The 20,104-nt window shown below is 34.0% G+C and overlaps 1 protein-coding gene across 1 annotated transcript in view; it reads right to left on the reverse strand.

Moving 5' to 3' along the window:
- Positions 1–5,829: 5,829 nt before the first annotated feature.
- LOC118198463 (acetylcholine receptor subunit alpha-like 1) overlaps positions 5,830–20,104 on the reverse strand; it is a 57,675-nt gene continuing 43,400 nt past the window's right edge. The window contains exon 7 of the mRNA XM_035370145.2: positions 5,830–10,978. Within this exon, the coding sequence (XP_035226036.1) occupies positions 10,787–10,978 (192 nt within the window). The 3' untranslated portion in view covers positions 5,830–10,786. The remainder of the gene's footprint in view (positions 10,979–20,104) is intronic.

Below are 20,104 nucleotides of genomic sequence, written 5' to 3' on the forward strand. Positions count from 1 at the left end.
GTTGTTCCTAGGCCGTGTCGATGTAATGGTACGTTTTAACCTTACCATGAGTCTATCCAATAGTTATGTTGAGGCTCAGCTGTGACGATCTATTGAGAGTTTCGATTCTATGCTGTGTCTTATACGATTGTCGCTTCTAGATTGTGGCGAACTTCGGTGGAGAAAATTTAATATCAGTTTCATTCTAAGACTGTTTCGAAGCTTGTTTGTGTGTATGAAATCAAGATGCAGATCTAATGGTAGTGCTAATCTAGATTCAGATCTAATGCTAGTTTCGATCTTTCTTAAACCGCTGCAATCTAAGGCGAGTTTCGATCTTATGCTGTGTCTATCTTACGTATTTGTCAATTCTAAGATCTGATGTGGTCTCTAAGATCTAGCAAAATGATTGAAAAGTTGAAGGTGAAATCTTTTTCTTTAGTTTGTAATGTGAATTTTCCATTAAATAATATTTCCTTGCTTTTAATAATGCTACAGCTTAAAATTTTAAAAAATAATGAAGGAAAAAAAAGCTACAGTTTTATATCTCTCGTTCTACTGAACCGATTGACAAAATTCAAACTACGTTCATCATTTCTCGAAAGCGCTACTTAAGATATATACTAGATTTATATATATAGCCTTGCTCTAACATAGCTATTTTGACAAAAAATCGGACTTTTTCTGAAATAACATACCCATTTTTTTCCGTATTCGTTTCTACGATTCAAATTATGCCTAGATATAAAATTTGGTGCAAAATTTACGGAGAAATTCAGAAATTTATCTTGGCGCAAATTTTTCTGTTTTCGTCAAGAATAATTCACTTGGCGAACTTCTTAATATATGGCAACCTATTTTCCTTTTCCTTCCATTATGCCGCAGCGGAAGGAAAAGCATCTCGTTCCTATCTTTTTACATTGTGCATGAGAAAGAAAAAGTCACATTATTCCTACTTTCAAATAATTTTAACATAGTGTCTAAACCCCATTTCATGTTTTATCGCTTTCAACAAATATGCCAAATTTCAAAACCGCCAGTATATAAATTCACGTATTTATTGTCTTCGGAAATTTTGAATAAAAAACTGTAATTTTTTGCAGGTATGCTTAGAAATACTTCTACTTTAAGATGACGGTAAAACTTTTAAAGATTATAATTCAAATTTGTTTTTGAAAAATTTGTAAAAATTATTTAAAAATACAAATTTAAAAAATAAATCATAAAAAATGAGTGAATTTTATTTGGAATGAATCTGAATTTCGAAATGTGAAACGAAGAATCAAATAAGTTTAACAGAAAAAGAGAGATTAATAAATATATACCAAACTCAATTAATATTGAGGAGTTAAAATTTTGAGAGCTAATTTTTTAAAAACTACTCGTGTGATTTTTACAAAACTTGGTAGTTTGGCATAATTTGTATCGTAGAAGCGAAATATGGAAAAACATTTGCATGTAATTTCAGAAAAAATCCGATTTTGTGTCAAAATACGTACATTAGAGCAATGCTATATATAAATCTAAAACATATCCTGAGTCGCGTTTTCGAGACATGAAAAACGTAATTTAAATTTCGTCAATCGGCCCAGTAGAACGGGAGATATAGGAACTGTCCCATGTTTTTTTCGTATTGTATATTTCTATAGCTATGACTAAAGAACTGCTATCGAACTTGCCATCCGTTTGATCTCAACTTTGTTGCCGGTGACACCGACTACACCGAACGTCGTTTCTCCTCTTTTCCACATTTATGTTGTTGTTATGATATCATTAATTTTTGAAAATCTGAATTAAATGTTATGTTAGTATCTAGAAATGAAAGAGCATCTAAACAAATACCGTGACCTTCAATTTTTGTTTTCTTGCGTTTACGTTGCACTGGTTTTCTGAAGTTTTAGATCTTTAAAGAGACGTAAATTGTAAGCAATAAATTTAAACAGCTGTTTTTAATTATTAAACATTACAAATGTTTAAATCTTATTTCAAAGTATGGATTCACGTTTCTTTTTTTATTTTGTATTGTTTTATTTCCATCCGGCATCTGTTTCGTTACTTTCATTCTTTTCGCGAATTCGCTGTAGTCTGAACCCTCTACCAAAATGGAAAAAGAAAAAAAAAAAAAAAAAAAAAAAAAGAAGAAGAAGCCTATCCTGCACTCTGCGCTATCATTTCATTTATTATAAACAGGCTTCATACTTCACTTTCAAAGTTGCATCTGTTTGGCGAGGAAACCGGAGTTCTGTGCAACGCCATCTACCGGTGACGTTGTCAAATGCTTGTTGTGAGTATTATTTGGTTTAAACTTTAATAATAATGCACTTTTTCATGCTTAAATGTTTTCCTTTGTATGTGTCTAATGACCTACTCTGATGCCAAACTTCAAGTATCTAAATCATTTAAAAGTGGCCTAGGATTTTGACGAGTGAGTCAGTTAGTTAGTGATGAAAATGATACTTTTCAGACCTTAATACTTCCATAACTATAAGAGGTAGATTAACAAAATTTGGGTTTCGAAGTGTTCAAAGGAGCTGTACTAGACATAGAAAATTACAAGTTTGCAGGTCCAATAGATTTTGAGGAATAGTTCGTGTAAGATACACATGGCCGGTGTCTTGCTGTTTTCTTTTCCGTCTGTTCCGGACTTGGCTGACACACTGTCATGTGTCTAAATAATAATTAATGACTTCATAATAATTGCTAGTATAATTATTTAAATTATAGGTATTGATGGCTTTGGTTATTTAAAGCAAACAGACCCCCCCGGGAGTCGACGTAGAGAACTCTGCGAAGCTACTAGCTAGGACCTGTACCTAAGCAGTCTCGGCCACGGAGGTATAAAAATCGTGAACCTAGTGGTTCTGGAGGCTCCCGAAAGGTCACTTATTGGCCGCCCCGGGGTCTGGCATGTCCTAGAGCAGATGACTAGTAACCTGGGGTGGCGTCCTGTGGACGCTGGGTAACGTCCCTTTGCGACGGGCAGCCCGAGCGACTGGGAAGTAGCGACCGGTGTCAGTCAACGACCGGTGTCGCAAAATCGATGCGTCCTGCTCTGCAAGATGTGAGGGCAGGGGTTAAACTCCTGTGCCTGGTTCTGAAGGGTGAGGGGACTCTTAGTCCCATTAAGTTGGTGAAAACAGGAATGCAATAATTTATCTTAACCCAACAGAAATTTTAATTAATTCAGTCTAATCTTACGTTACAAAAACAAAAAGGATGCACCAAAGACAAAAAACAAAAAGGCATCAAAGACAACAAACAAAAAGGCATAAAAAACAACAAACAAAAAGCATCAAAGACAACAAACAAAAAAGGATGCATCAAAAGACAACAGCATTATTTAAATAAAGGAGAGTTATAAGCAATCAAAACAGTAGTTGTACATCAAATTAGGCGGAATTTCTTGCTCCTGACCAAGAAAGACCTCTACCAGTTCGTCCTCGAAATCGAGAGTTTTCATTAAAATCTACGCCAAACGCAATGTTTTTCCCAATTTTATATTTACTTTGGCGTATTTTTTTATAGTAGTCGTATGATTGCGAGTGATGATGATCTCGGATTTTTTTTAAATGAAAGACAAATTTAAATGGATTGAATATCCACTCTTTTGCAAAAAAATTGAAGCACCATGAAGGAAGTGGTTGTTTTTGATGAAATTGAATATGTGTGTAGCTGATACACAGATAATAAAATGATTAAAAAATCAAGGTCATAGTACCACTTCACGACTCACAATCACTCATTGAGTGTTCAAATTAGTAGTTGGTCGAACCGTCGCTGGCGGCAATGCATGCTTGAATTCGTCGAAGCAAGGAGTGGTTAGATGTTCCTAATGTCATCCTGCGGCACATTTTGCCAGGCATTCATCAGTTATCTCTCCAGATCTGCGATAATTTGTGGTGCCCGAATCTGGCGGCCTACCATGTTCCAGATATGCTCAATTGGTAAAAGGTCTGGTGACCTTGTAAGGAAGAGTATCAACCGCACGGAGACAATCTAGAGATATACGAGCGGTATGTGGCCTGGCATTATCTTGTTGAAAAATGGCTCCAGGATGATGTGCCATGAAGGGTAATACAACCGACCGTGCGATGGTATCAACATATCGTTGAGCTGTTAAAGATGTACGGAGAATGACTAATGATAACCTACTATCAAAGAAATAGCGCCCCGCACCATCACACCAGGGTTTATGGCTGTATGTCTTTGTAAAACAAAGGCTGATTGGGACCGCTGGACCGCTCCGGACACGAACACGGTGATCATTTGCTTCAAGAGTGAAGCGGGATTCATCGTTGAACATTATACGACACCAATCTGATGACAGGCATGATGGTCAGCTGCGATACCACTCCAGACGACTCCGCCGATGTTGTGGGGATCAAAGGCAAAAGTCTTAAAAGCCTCTGTGAGCTTAATCCCAACTCAGACAAGCGCCGTGAAACGGTGGTGGGTACCACGGGGGTATAGACGTGGCTGCAGTGCGTTGAATAGTCGACAATGATACCATTGAGGCAGTTCGGGCCTGGCGAACAATAATCCTATCTTGCCTCGCATTTGTGATCCTTGGCCTTCCAGAGCCATCATTTCGTCGGCAATTTCCTTGTAGCAACCACTGCTACCAACATCTTTGCACAGCAGTGTCTGTACGCTGCAGGTGGCGGCCTATTGCTCGGCATGACCACCCAGCTTCACGCAACCCTACAATGCGAACACGTTCTAAGTCGTTTAGTTGTCTGGATATCGATATCGTCGTAATGGCATCTTTAGCTGCTTCTTTACGGAATTACAATGGCAGCAACAAAAAAAAAATTTCGCCTCTGTTACTGGGTTTATACTTTGCGAATTGCGCACTAGAAATGCTCGCTATGATCGCAATTCCTGTTCATTTGCCTTGAAACTTTGATCATTTGCATGTTCGCTTAAGATGTTTTTGCACACCAAATTTCGTCACGATCGCAAAAGTCTTTTTGGTGCTTCGATTTTTTTTTTGGAAAAGAGTGTATTATCTTCCTACGCTGTTAATAACTTTTATTTTAGTTCTTTATTTGTTACTTAATTTAAAGAACCAATTTAAATAGTCAGTGTTTGCAATCCTACGATTTTAGCTGACGATGTGGTGACAATGATGTGTTCGATTTTTTCGAAATTACTTCAAATTTGATTTTGCTCTAATAATTGTAAATGGAAACAAATCTACCTAAAATTGCTAAATTTTATTCAGAAAAATGAAATTTGAATTTTAAATAACACTTAATTCGAATTTTCGAAACCGTACTTGGAATTTTTTGAAACAATTACTTCAAAAATATTATTTAAAACAATTTTTACCTTTTTCTCAGAATAAATTTACTCAATTTATTCTGAAAATTTTCTGGCAGAAGAATAAATTTTACTTACTGAATTTTTTGAAATTACTTAAAATTTTAATCTCTGAAATTCTATACTGAAGAATAAAATTTGAATTCTAATAAACTGTAGTTCGAACGTTTTTAACAAGAAATTTTACTTCAAATCAGTATTCCTTCTAATAAATTTTACTTCGAGTTTTATGAACTTATCATTTCAGCTTTTATTCTTTGAAAATTTAGTCAACAGAATGAAATTTGAATTCTAATCAGTTTTATTTCCAGGCAGGAGCTAGTTGACAAAGAATTAATGAAAATCTCTATTTATAATTTTAAAAAATGAAAGTATTGCGTAGCTTACCTAATTTTACAACTCCAGCGATTATTTCCACTAATCCAATAGATGAAATCTTAGTGAAATTTGATTGTATTTCTTTAAACACTTAACTATTATGAAGTTGTTACCATGGAAACAGAATGTAATGTATGTCGCCAGTCGCAAAAAACATTTATCACACAGTTTTTTAATTTATTTACTTTATTTCGTGTACGCTGAACAGTTTTCATACAGGAGAATTAGTTTCCTTATCTGCATACAAACAAACATAAACAAAACGAAAAAGAAAGTACTGCGGTTGCACGTTATCTTCCGGCGCTTGAGCGCTGTGTGGGTACGGCCGGAAGAGTTTGTATGAATAACCTACGTGACTCGAAAAACAGCACACGAGTATGAATGTATAAACGCAAGTGAGAGTATAAACCGATCACGTGATTATCTACACCAGTGTCTTGATGGCAGGGGCGGATGGGGAATGATCTGACTGTCGCGGCGAATTTGCATAAGTGTGCCGGTACCTTTATGCTATTTCATCTTTGCTCGCAAAGAGTACCGCAGTATTCAAGACACAAAGGCGTTTGGCATTCTTATGAAGTTCAGTATATACCACGAAAAATACAACTTTTCTCAAGATGCCATCAACTTTTCTAAGTTATTGATTTTTCATCGAGACGTACTCATACACTCTTTATGAGGTTCAGATTTTACCTCCAAAATACATCTTTGTCTAAGTTCCTGCACCATTTCTAATATAGTGATTCTTCTTCAAGTCATAGGGGGGTATCCTTATGATGCTTGGGATTTTACGACGGAAAGTGCAACTTTCAACAAGATAGCGGCATCTTTTTCAAAGTTACTGATTCTTCATCAAGACATAAAAGGGGGTGGTAGCGCTATGGAGTTCAGTTTTTACCATGATAAAGGCAACTTCCGTCGAGGTGTCAGCATCTTTTCAAGATAATAAATCTTCATTAAGACCTAAAAAGTGACTTTTGACACTCTTTTGAAGTTCAGTTTTTTTCCTATGAAAAATATAATTTTCGTTAAGGTGACTATATCGTTTCCAAGTTAGTGGTTTTTCATAAAAAATAAGGTGTGCCGGCCCCCTTATGAAATCAATACCATTACTGAGCTCAGTTTAGTGGCTTGAGGGTAGTAAATGTTTTCGAGGTGCCGATACCTTTATATCACAGCATCTTCATTAAGAGTTTTGTGGAAATTCCTTTATAAAGATACAATTAGGAAGTTCAATTTATAATTTGGTGAAAAGACCTTTCGTCGAACTGCGTCTAGTAGTGAACTTTAGTGAGAGTGATTAGTAGTGACTGTAGTGATTGATTCCGTTTGTGACTGGTATCGGCACCTTAATGATTATTAGTGACTAGTGCGGACACCTTTAGTGACTTATAGTTATCGGTACCTTAGGAAATTTTCCAAATTCTCCATAACCCCATTCGCCCCTAGTGCCAATAAATTGAGCTACCTTCTAACTATCCTTTGTTTACTATGAATACAGCAGTTTTCCTATTTCCAAAACAGTACTGAAAATCGTCTGATTATGCATATTCGATTAAAAATAATTTTTCACGTTGCCACATCAATTTGTAATCAGTTTTTTTTTTTTTTTTTTTGTTGATTTCTGTAGTTCTGAAGTTACAGCCGTCATTATATTCCCCACAAGCTCCACTTTTCACTTATTTGAAAAAAGTTCATTTCGTAGCTGCCTTATCTTTCATCGTAACCGCACCTGGATAACTATATTAATTTTAATGTTCAGCTGTTCGCAATGGGCTTCTACAAATAACTTTGTAACCGCCGCACTTTTAATTGAAACTGTATCAGGTAATTTCAGTTGATTTCTTGGTTACTTGCAGAATTTCAGTATTTCGGTTTATAGCTGCCATATTTTTCACCGTAATTGTACCTGATAACTGAATTTATTTTCTTGTTTAAGTTATTTCTGAAGGATTTCTATGGTTCACGTTTACCTGTCACATTTTTCACTGTAACTGTACCTAATAAAAGTAGTTTGTGTCTCATTTACCTTTTTAATGGATTTCTACTGTTAACTTTACTGGAACCTCTTTGAATATTTTATTTTACTTCTTTTTAGCGTATATATTTGAGTATGATATTTTTCTTCTTTTTATCTTACATATTTGAATATTTTATTTAACCACTTATCTTTTAACGGATTTTTCAAAATAATGTTAATAGTTATTTTATCTCTTTTATCTTACGTATTTGCTACGAGATTATTTCAAGCTAGCATTTTTTTTTTTTTTTTTTTTTTGCCTTTTCTTATCTCACATATCTGTTAAGGGACAAACACAAATTAAAGGTAATATTTCTGTTGTAGCTATTTTTTATCTTGCACATTTCGTAAGAGTATATAAAAAATTGAAGTTATTACCATATTTAATTAATTTTGAGCTTTTTATATATTTGAGTATTTTATTTTATCTCTTTTTGACTACCATATTTGAATACTTTATTTTACCCTCTTTCTATGTCGCAGGTACTCAGTATTTCATTTTACATTTTTTTTATCCGGCCTTGTTTAATGTTACCTCTTTTTAGTTTACATGTTTGCATATTTTATTTTACCTCTTTTTACCTTATGTATTTCAATATTTTATTTTATCTTTTTCTATCTTACATATTTGAGTAATCCTAAGATCTTTTTTTTTTTTTTTTTTTTTTTTTTTTTTGGCTTCATTTTTAACTAGTTACAACACGCTGAGATGATTGAAATTTGACTTCATTGCACATTAAAACTTCCTTTCCTTAGAAAAGACTACATTTGGAAAAAAAAAAAAAACCGTTAAGTCTACCAGCACCAAAGCATTGTACGTTTCAATTCAAGTCGACATTTGGACAATTTTTATAAAAATCGTATAAAATCAACAAACTGGAGTATTAAGGTGTGGTTTGAACCTAAGAATATAATTTCTGGCAGAATAATAAATTTTATTTCGAATTTTTGCCTGGCATAAAACTTTACTTTAAATTTAATTTCTTTGAGTAAATTGTACTTCGGCATTTGTGCCAGAACAAATTTGCTCAAATTGTAGTTCGAATCTCTTTGGCAAAAAATAAATTTTCCACGATTTTTTTTAAATTACTCAAATTTAATTCTTTTTAAATTTTGTTCAAAAGAATAAGAGTTTTGAATTCGAAAAATTCCAATTCTGAATTTTCGAAATACTACTTCGAACAATAAATGTTGTTTCAGTTTTATTACTAGGAATAAATTTTAATCTCATTGTTTTGAATAAATTTTACTTCGGATTTTTTGGCAGAATGAATTTACCCAAATTTCAATTGAAATTTTTTTATGAAAAAGATAAATTTTAATTCGAATATTTCGAAATTACTTAAAATTTTATTATTCTGAAATTTTATTCACAAAATTAAAATTTGAATTAGAACAAATTTTACTTTGAATTTTATTTCGAATAAATTTTACCTCAAACTTTCTGACAAAATAAATTTACTTGAATTTGAATTTTTTACTCAGAAAAATAAACTTTACTTCAAAAGTTTCGAAGTTATTTTAGATTTTATTCTTCTGAAATTTTGCTCATGAAATTTTCAGAAGAATAGGATTTGAATTTCAGTAACTTTTAATTAGAATTTTGAAATTTTACTTCAAAATGTTCTGAGCAGTATATTTAGCCCGAATCAGCATTCCTTCGAACAAATTTCATTTGTATTTTTCTAGCAAAAGAATAAATTTTATTCTGATTATTTTAAAATTCCTTCATATTTTATAATACTGGAATTTTGTTCAGAAAAATAAAATTTGAATGCGAATAACCTTTTTCTTCAAACCTTCGAATTTTTATTTCGAATTTTAATTATAACGAAATTCCAATTAAAAATTCGTATAAATTTCCTTCAGATTATTTGGCAGAAATTTACACAAATTTTAGTTCGAATTTTGAGAAAATGTTACTTTTACATTTTTGGAAATTACTTGAAATTTAATTCAAATGAATAAAAATTTGAATTCGAATATTTTTTTTTTCGAATTTTTAATTCTCAGGGGTATGTCCTTGTAGGCCGGTCACTAGAGACAGAAGGGTATCGTGGTCCGACCAGAGTTCAAATCCGACAAACGGGTTGACTGCATGAGAGTTTTCTTCGTGTTTCTCTCTACGTGCACAGGTGAAAAACATAAAGGGTCCCATGCCGCAAGGGACCCTGAAATTGGTTTCCAGATTAAGAAAGCAAATTGTGAAAGCATGGCAAGTAGGGTGCAATCATTAAAGGCGTTGCATTCGAAGGGGTACTCCAAACAGTTTCTGCAATGAAAAAGCATTGTGAAGCGTGACAAATAGTATTTTGTATGGTACAAAGGGGAAAATCTTGAAAGGCCCCGCGTTCCATGATGGTCTCAAGTGAATTTATGAGAAAAAAGCAAGCATGGAAAATAGTATTCATTACGCACTGAGGTCGCAATCGATTTAGGGGCCCTGTTTCCAAGAGGCATCTAAGCCGGATTCTGTATTAAAAGAGACAAAATAAAAGTATGAAAAGCAGTGAACATTTCCTATGTCGTAAGTTAAAGAGCCACAAAGATTTAGCCATCTTTTTTATATCTGGTAGTGCCCACGTGTAGCATAAATAAAAGCTCGTTTCTCTTAGAAAGTCTTACACGAAGACAAAAGCCGTTACGATAGATAGCATTAGTTTGCTTTATAATCCAATAATCTTTATATGCCAACGGCGCAGTGACTGCCAGTTTGTTGATTTTATGATTCTCTAAAACATTCAGGTTGCTAGCACACCTTATGTAGCTGCTAGAAAACCCTGTTAATGACTGTTACTCTGCAGGTAACTTAACATGTAATGTAGCCTCATAACCTTTTTGCTATTCAGTCGCTTCAGAATTTTTAACGTATTTTCTGATAAAACGTTTGTCATCTTTCATATCTGCCTTCAAATGCAGTCAGCGATTACTACCACAAATATTCACCAGGGGCGTGCACTGCTGGAGTCTTCATATGAGTTCTGTGATGATTATTGGCCACTATAACTAGTTAAGTAATCCGCTCGGTGAAGGGAATGTTGTTCTGTTTGGACTGCGAGGATGAATCGTTTGGCAACAGTTCGCTTCTCAATCGTTCCTGAGCAGTCGTCTGATTCGGGGGGCGACTTTGGAAAACATGACGTCGATCGGCTGTTTGTCGTCGTAGAGGGAGGGTGCGCAAAGGATGATCCATCCAGTGCCTACCACGCAGGCTATCGTGAATATCCAAAGGAACAAACGATCCAGCACCATGGCGACGTACTGCCAATCACTTTCGATCTAAAAAAGAACAACAACAACAAAAAAAAAAAAAAAAAAAATTATTTGCCGTCTTGAAAGTTTTCGTAAAACGAAATAGCAAAGAAAAATAAAAGTGTTAAAATAACCGTAAAAATATTTTGGTTTTCTACTTCGCATGAATATCTGCCGTTCTGAAGGACCAGATTCGAATCCCGGAGCAGGCATGGATGTAAATTGTCTGTCTCTTCATAGGAGGTAACGGTAGCTCACCCATTAGGTACTTCCATCGCAAAGTAACCACCCTTTTCGACCTTATTAGTGGCCAACATCTATAAAGACTAGTGACAGCCATTGGAGGGGAATCGAAATTCAAAGGAGTTAGAGTTTTAAAACTTTCGCATTTTTTTAAATGCATACAATGTATTATTTATACAAGTGAAATGCAATAGTAATATAGAGTAATTATACACTGACAAGCCATTACATTACGACCACTTGTTTAACATGAAGTAGGATCACCTTTCGCTCTTAAAACTAGCAACACCCACAGAGACATTGACTCGAGAAGGTGCTGATAGGTAATCTGTGGTATCTGGTACAAGATACTCACCAACTCATCCTGCAGTTTCCGCACATTTGTGAGGTGGAAGCGTGGCAGCACGAATTCTGTATTCTGGGTGGAACCACAACTGTTCTATTGAATTTATATTACGTGAACCCAGAGGCCAAGACATGACTTCAGATTCACAAGAATATTCTTCGGACTACACCCTGACGATTCTCCCCTTATTGACATGGTGCAGTAACTTGGTGACATGGTGCCCTTGTTGGTAAACACCATCATCTGCCAAGAACGCTGTTGTCGTGAAAGAGGGCACCTGGGCAGCAATGATGTTCATATAGCGTACAGACGTCAAAGATTGTACAGTGGGAATGATGGATCCTAATGTGCCCCATGAAAACATCGCCCACATCATAATACCGCCGCCATCTCCCTTGTTTTCAGCCATCTGGTGCACCTGGGTGTCAGGGTTTCCTATAGAAATCGGCTCATTCACAGTCATCCGTCAATATGATTGACCAGACATTGACAGAGACATATAGAAGTACAGGGGACACCTATTATTTACTTTTGTAAGTAGAGGTTATCGTACGAAATAAATATCTAGATAGCCCACCATGTGAGCTCAGAGCAACCTCGTGCGGCAGCGACAATTGAGATCATAGCAATCCCAAAGCTCCAACTCCGATACCAACCGTGGGACCATGGGCAGTCCACGTCTCGCCCAGATTTCAGCGTTTATTGAAAATTTTATTACAGATACATTGAATATTCTACATATCTCTTACATATTACATAGCATAATAACATAGCAGATCTTCATGTTACATAGCATTGCACATTACATGCATAACGTCTATCTACATACATTACAATATAATATAACATTATGATAATACTTCGTAAAATCATTAGGTTATTTTTTAATTTTTTTTTTCTTTTTTTTTTTTTTCTGCTGGAGGCGTGAAAAAGAGCTGTGCTTTCGCCGGGAGTCGAACGGCGAATCTCCCGGATACGTTTCGAGTGTGCTTCCAATTACACCCCAAAGGCATACGGAAGGGAGGGAGAAAATACTTTATAACTTCGTAACATATATCCCACATAACATTTTGTCATATTCAGAATATTATAATTTGAAGGTAAACATTAAGGTGCTCGTATTGTAATTTAATCTAAGATATCAGTCGGTAAAAGTTCTATATTGATATAAGAACTATGATAAACACATTGTAACTATAAATTCCTAGTTTATAGTATTTGTGGAAATTGAATAACTCTAGTTTGCATATAAACATAATGTTTTCAAATATTTTATGAAACTACAATAATTAGAAACTATAGGTATATACTTAATAGAGATATCTAATAGTTTACATAAGAAATACGATACATTACATGTTTAATAATAAAGTTAATATTACTAGTTATAATTCATACTTGATAATCATATCCAATAGTTAACTTAGGTAACACAATACTTAGTATGTTTAGTAGCTATGTTTCTGTAAATAGTTTGTAATCCATACTTAAGTTCATACACTTATATTTAATAGTTAACATAATAAATGATAATGTCTATATATAATTTAACACTCAAAATGTTTTCCGTAACATTCTATTTTTATTAGTTGTTTGATAAATTTGCTGTGTTGCAGATTTCTTCTCCTCTGAAATATAAGAAGTATATTATTTGTATAACATTTTTACTAAGAAGATGTTTACTCTTAATGGCCTATTCTTAAGAATGGTGACAGATTTGTAGTTTCGCCTGGTATTTCAAGGTGATATGCCTTAATTAGATCGCAATTAAATAAATAATGTTCTGGGGTTGTTAAATAATGTTATTAAAAATAAATAATGTTTGTGCATAGTGTACTTTAGATGTAATATTGGCCATAGAATAACAGCTTTTGTTGCATTAATGTCTTGTGCTTCTTTAGCTAAAGCATCCAATTTTTCATTACCCCGAATTCCTACATGAGCTTTTACCCAATGCAAATGGAACTCGTCATTTGGCTCATTTATTTCATTTTAAATTATTTGTCGAACTAGCTGAGATCTGCTACTGGATGTATGGCAGATATACAATCTCTATAGATATTAATACACTTGAAACCTTTTGTGGATTGTTAATTGTGTGGCTTTAATTATCGAGCAGAGCTCTGATTGTTGTACACTGTGTTTTTAGCAAGGAAGAATTTGTATTTTTCTGTATTTGATACTACGCGCATTGTGTAACTTTAAGTCTCCATCCTTTTGCCATCTTCATACCCTGATGCATCTGAGTATTTTTTCAGTATGCAGCACTGATTGTTCAAGTTTTTGAAGTGTAGGCTATTAATATTATTATTATTGATTACAGGATGTAATGAATATGGATGAACCGGTTTCGTATATGTGATGCATCGAAGCCATGGTTATCATATTGGCAATTTGTATTTAATAGCATTACTGTTGTTATTGCTTGTTTTTTCATTGCTCTGATATGGAGGAGAGTAGTACACAACACAGAGAATATTGCTGAATAAGATGTTGCTCTATAGTCTTTGCTTTCATTTAAAAGGTACGGTCGCTGTATTGCAATAAGGATTTTCCTTTTGCACTCAATCATTGGTTATGCCCAAATGGCTGCACCGTATGTTACTATCTTTTCAATAACTCTAATATACGTTATACTTTGAATTTTTGTTTTAATACCACAGTTGTCCTTGCATTTTTCTGAAGTTACATTGCAATGTTATTGTTTTTTTTTTTTTTTGTGTGTGGATATTTGGTAAATGATCAATAAATTTCATTTTCGATATTCCTGAAAAGAATGCAAGGTGTCGGATGGGGCTAGAACCCCCATATATACAAAAGCTGTTATATAACAGCTTTTGTATACAAAACAAAAGCTGTTATATAACAGCTTTTGTTTTGTATACAAAATTATATTTGTTATATACCGTTAGAGAAAAGGTGGTGCGATATGGGCGTTCCCAGTGACTGTTAGAAAGCAAAAGCAACTTCAATCCATCTAAAGGTTCTTCCTTTTGAATTATTTCCGAGCTTATAGAACAACCAAATGTTGCACTGTTTCAGCTTACTAGCAGCATCCCTCTGTTCTTAGTTGCAGATTAGGAATATACAAAGACTTCAGTTCTTCAGATAAAAAAAGATTGAAAAATTAAAAATGAGACAGTAGCTGCCAACTTTTACACCTCACCAGCCCATCCATAGCTGAAATCACATCACACTATCTATAAGGCAGATTAGACATCAAAACTTCTGATGGTCTACACTGATGGTTCCGGCATAAATAATGGAAAAGGATGTACTTTAAAAATCTATGATCATGACACAAGAGACTTCAAGCTCCAACTTGACAAAGAGAATAGTGTATTTCAATCGGAAATGTTCGCGATATTGCAGGTAGTCAACGAAAGCATACATAAGTATTTCTCGAAGACTTATATCTATACAGATTGCCGAGAGGCAATCTGTATAGATATAAGCGATTATTTGATTTGGTGATTTATTTCTTGTGTTTGCGATTGCATATTGCGAACACAAGAAATAAATCACCATTAGCTCAGGAAATCTTCGAAATTCCTCCAGTGCCCAAGGCCAACATTTCTTTACAAAATCTGCATTAAAACCCATGTTGGTCACAAAACTAAAGAATCATGGTAACAATGATAGGAAGCTGCAAAAACAGGGATAAGCGTTTACAACATTTTTCCCAAAGTTGACTCTCCTCCGATGCATGTCACCAGACATACACATGGTTTATCACGGGCATGCATCCTTTCCCACGTACCTCTATGCAAGAAATCTCTCCTCATCAGACTTCGATGCATGTGATGAAGCGGGTCACCCCGAACATTATCTATTTTCCAGCCCGTTGACGGAATCTCGTCATCTAAAGAAGACGAATTTAGAAGAGGATTTATTTCCATTCCTAAGATATGCAATCAAAAGTAAGCACTTGAGGAATAAAACTGCGACAGTTTTCGACATTTTGGCTGTTAGAAATTAAGAGATATGCAGGGTAAAATTAGCCTTCAAAGAAATGCTGCAGGAAAGCGAAGCAAATGAATTAAATGAAGATACATTGTATGCGGGCGCATCTTCACAGGAAAGAAATAAGCACTGCTAACCACATGATGCAGAACATAGGACACTCATAAATAGCGTAAGGAACTACTAATTATTTATTTAGGGTAAATAATAGATAACCTCCTACAATTTTACGTAACATAAGATAGCATAACATAACCTTAAATTATGAAAACTGAGTTGTAAAGTATTAACAATGTACTGTATCATGAAATGTAAGTATACTACATTAATTATTGTAAAACATGCGAAATTGCATATAATAAACTGACAAAAATAACTTTACAATGTATCAGCATAAATATGCAGTAATATCTAAAAGAATGTAATACGCGTAAGTAAGCAGATGAAAGAATTTGCATCAGTATCAGCATAAATATGCAGAATGTATCAGCATAAATATGCAGTAATATCTAAAAGAATGTAATACGCGTAAGTAAGCAGATGAAATAATTTTTTCTTTTTTTAAACTTATTATTCCATAGAGGCAATTTTCCCAGAAGGACTATTAACTTCGTTTAGGCATTTTGTGTTGATTCACTAAAAGCGTTGTTTCACATTTCAAATTGTTGCCACCAAATATTATCTCCCCGTACTTTATTTAAAGAAATTAAATAATGAAGAATCTGCATAAATGTATGTATGTTTCTCGTACTGTGATAAACAACGGTACCTAGGGCCATCAAAATTTGAATAAGGTAATCTCCCATAGAATATGGGCATCTGGAAGCCCTAATTTGAATTTGAAATTTTTTTTATTATCGATTTCATATTTTGTAACACTTCAACGAATTTTTGATTAAAAAGCTAAACGATTTCAAAACGAGCAATGGCAACACTGTATGAAAAAAAAAACATATTTATCTCCAGCGCGCGATACTTTGTATCGGAAATTTTAAAGATATGCTCATTTAAAAATTATTTTGCGATATTGCTCTTGAACTGAATTTTATGGTTTAAGTGCAAAGAACATGATATTTAATAAATAAAGGTAACACACAAAATGTAAAAAAAAGTCCCTTTAAACGTAATTTAAAATCTGAAACCTTTCAGACTATAAAAAAAAAAAAAAAAAAAAAAAAAAAAATTACCTTACCATTTTTTATTCTTTTTTTACTTTTGACTGTTCATTGTAAATATTAATGCAAACATGTCATGATTGCAAGCATGATCTGTATACTAGAAACAAGTTACTTCTAGCCACTACATTATATAATGTCATGACCTATCTTTACACGTGCATAACAGTGTACTGCTATATATAATGTAATTTCTGTAATCGTAAAAACATACACAACAACACATTATGAATCGTTAAAATTGAGTTGCGAAAGTATTAGGACAGCAGCACAACTACGCAATCAGCATAAATATGTACGCAATCAGCATAAATATGTAGAATGAAGTAAGCTGTGTAAACAGTTTTATAATTCTAACTTAATTTTGATTATAGACATTGATGTAAATAGATCAATTTTGCAAATATGATTTGTAAAGTGGAACATTACGCCTGTATTTACTGCAATATATAATGTCCTGAAACATGGTACCTGTATTCACTACAGTAGATAACGCCATAAAACATGCATCTGTACAACTATATATCTCTATGTATATTATGTAATGTAATGCACTTGGTAATTTAACTCTGAAAGATAGGAGTACTATTTATGCCGCCGGCGGTGACAGTACCTGCAGTGATGCTGGAATCACACTTTCATCACGACTCCAGGAGACCGGAAGGTTGTTTTCTAGTTTTGGTTAAGATCAAAGTGTAGCATATGGGGCTAATACCTACTTACTTGAGGTAAATAATAGGTGCTCCTTTCACTTCTACATAATATAACATGGCGTTCACACACCACTTTCGATAAGTACTCAGAACGGCTGCATGTGAACAGCCTACCAACTGCGCGGTTTCTGAATTCGATGTTCCCAGTCGCAAAGCTAGAACGATTCTGTTTTTCACCACTCTGTTTTTCACTCGAACATGTACTACCTTCCGAAGCCCGAATTTCGAATTTAAAGACATTTTAGAATCATATTTTGTGCGAATTTAAAATTCTTTTGATTAATGTATTCTGTGACTTCAAAGAAAGGTTTTTTTACTGCCGGAAGCGAAGAATGTTTTATGTTCTATTTTGCACTGTAGTGTCATTCAACAAAGCTTAAGCTAATATTGAATTTTTCTTTCAAATTTATTCCGCTATTAATTAACAAAGTAAGCGATTTAAAAGAAATAAACGCAGTTATTATTAATTATTTTAGTAAATTATTAATTATTTTTCTTTTTTAGAGAAACTATTTTGGCAGTTTTCCTTAGGCTAGTAGATAGAGCCTTAGGCTAGAGATAAAATTTGAAATTTTAAAAATGCTGCTGACTACTACGAAAACCAGGAACCAAGAAATCATCAAAATAAGGATCTGCAGCCGAAAGAACTGTTTCTTTCCAATGCAAACATTCGACAAAGATTCCTTTAACCAATGCTATGAAATAGAGCCAATGTAATCGATTCTGGCAAGGTCTTAACTCTTAGCATTAGCGTGGGGAGGAAGAAATCTACATTCGAAGTCACGTGACAAACGAAAGAAAAAATAATTGCTGGCATTCTGCCCCTGGCGGCGGGTCAATATCCAGGGCATCGTCTGCCGATCCCGGAACCAACTGACCGAAAATTCTCCTCCCCCTTGTCCTTCCTAGTGCTAGACATTGACGTTCGAAGTCCATCGTTCCACAAAGAGGACATCCTCCACATCCTCTCCTACCACTTTGTTCCGATATTCTAATGCAAAAGATTTTATTTGCATTTAGAACGTATCTCTGGAATGATGCTCCCTAAATAGAATGCATTTATTATTCGAAAATCCGAATGCTTTTATAAGCGAAATAGAACGATGCTAGCTTTGATATTCGACTCGATGAAAGCAGATGATTTAAAGTCTGTTTTTTGTTCGTAGTTATTTGAGTTTGTTAATAGTAATAAAATTATGTTTTCTTGAGAAGTAGAATACAGTACTGTGATGTAGAATATGGTAACGTGGTTTTGTGTACAACGCGGTTTCAGATATAACGCTAATGCTTCTAAATGGAGGTGTAAGTACGCTATTCCGAAAATCCAATATCAGCAGTAAAATAATTTAAGATTTCTACAAGGCAATAAATTTTCCACGAATTTTTAGGTATTTCCAGTTTATTATATCGTTTAGTGTTTATCATACACTTTCACATTTTCGAAATGTTAATTTTGAGATTAATTTTGAGATTACCGTTACAATTACGTTACGTTACATTAAGACGCATTAACTGTGAAGATGATGTTACAATATTTTATTGTCCTGCACGAAATGGGACGATACATTGTGTACTTGTGATATGGTAAAAAGGTTACGTTGTATTACGTTACAATGAATTAACTAAGATGATGTAACAATACTTCATGCTACTGTGCGAAATGGAATGATGCATTATATGACGATGCAATGCATTAATTTTTAAGGCCAATTAACCTTAATGTTAATTAACCAATTATTTTATATTTTGGAAACTTACTGTTACTTCTCCTTTCCGTTTTTCCGCCAGACTGCAAATTAGTTCACTTGTGTTTAAGGTGAGGTTTTTAGATTACAAGTTAAGGAGCGTTCTGCCTCTAAGGTCACGTTACTAAGTTGCTAGAACAGATAAGAATCGCAATCTTCGGCCTTGCATCGTAATTGCCGGTAGTTGAATATCCACTTCGGTTAAGTTTTGAGCCATCTTCCCGTTAATTCCTCTATGTGGCCTTTGATTACTAGCTTATTTAAATTAAATTTAACTTACTGTTACTTTAAATTATCTCGCCAGAAGTGGTTGGCTGAGTTGTAAGCACCAGTTTCAGTTTCAGTGCCTTCAGTCTTTGTTTAGTTTTAAATAAAGTATCATTTTAACCCTTCTTAAGTTTCAATTGTTACTTTGGACTTAATAATGCTTCTGTTCCAATCTATCTAAATTTTGGTTACCCTTTATTATACCAAAGAAAATTATTAAATTTAATAAACTGTTTAAGTGATGTTACAATAGTTCATGTTACTGCTCGAAATGGAAAGATACATGCTGCGTTATGTAAAAACGTTACTATATTACAAAGAATGTAAATATTACAATACAATGCATTAACTGTTAAGTTAAAGTTAAAATATTTCATGCTACTGTATGGAATAGAAAGATACATTATATGAACGTTGCGTTAAGGTAAAAAAGTTAAGTTATATTAGATTACAATGCGTTAACTGTTAAACAAATATTACAATATTTTACGTTACTACGCGAAATAGAACGATGCATTATATAACGTTGGGTCTTACTAACAGAGATATACCATCTCAAACTACCCGCGAAGGTCACGCCGAACATTTCTCTTCTAATTGTCGAATGTAATATCAGCCCAATACAACAACCGACCCATGACGGCAAAGCAGAGACGAGTAGACATAATCTAACATAATCTTTAGACCGAATAGACATATAA

Source organism: Stegodyphus dumicola, chromosome 1 (genome assembly GCF_044657685.1).
Source record: "Stegodyphus dumicola isolate Sdum_Otavi_A_Nest chromosome 1, ASM4465768v1".
NCBI classification, from domain to species: Eukaryota; Metazoa; Arthropoda; class Arachnida; order Araneae; family Eresidae; genus Stegodyphus; species Stegodyphus dumicola.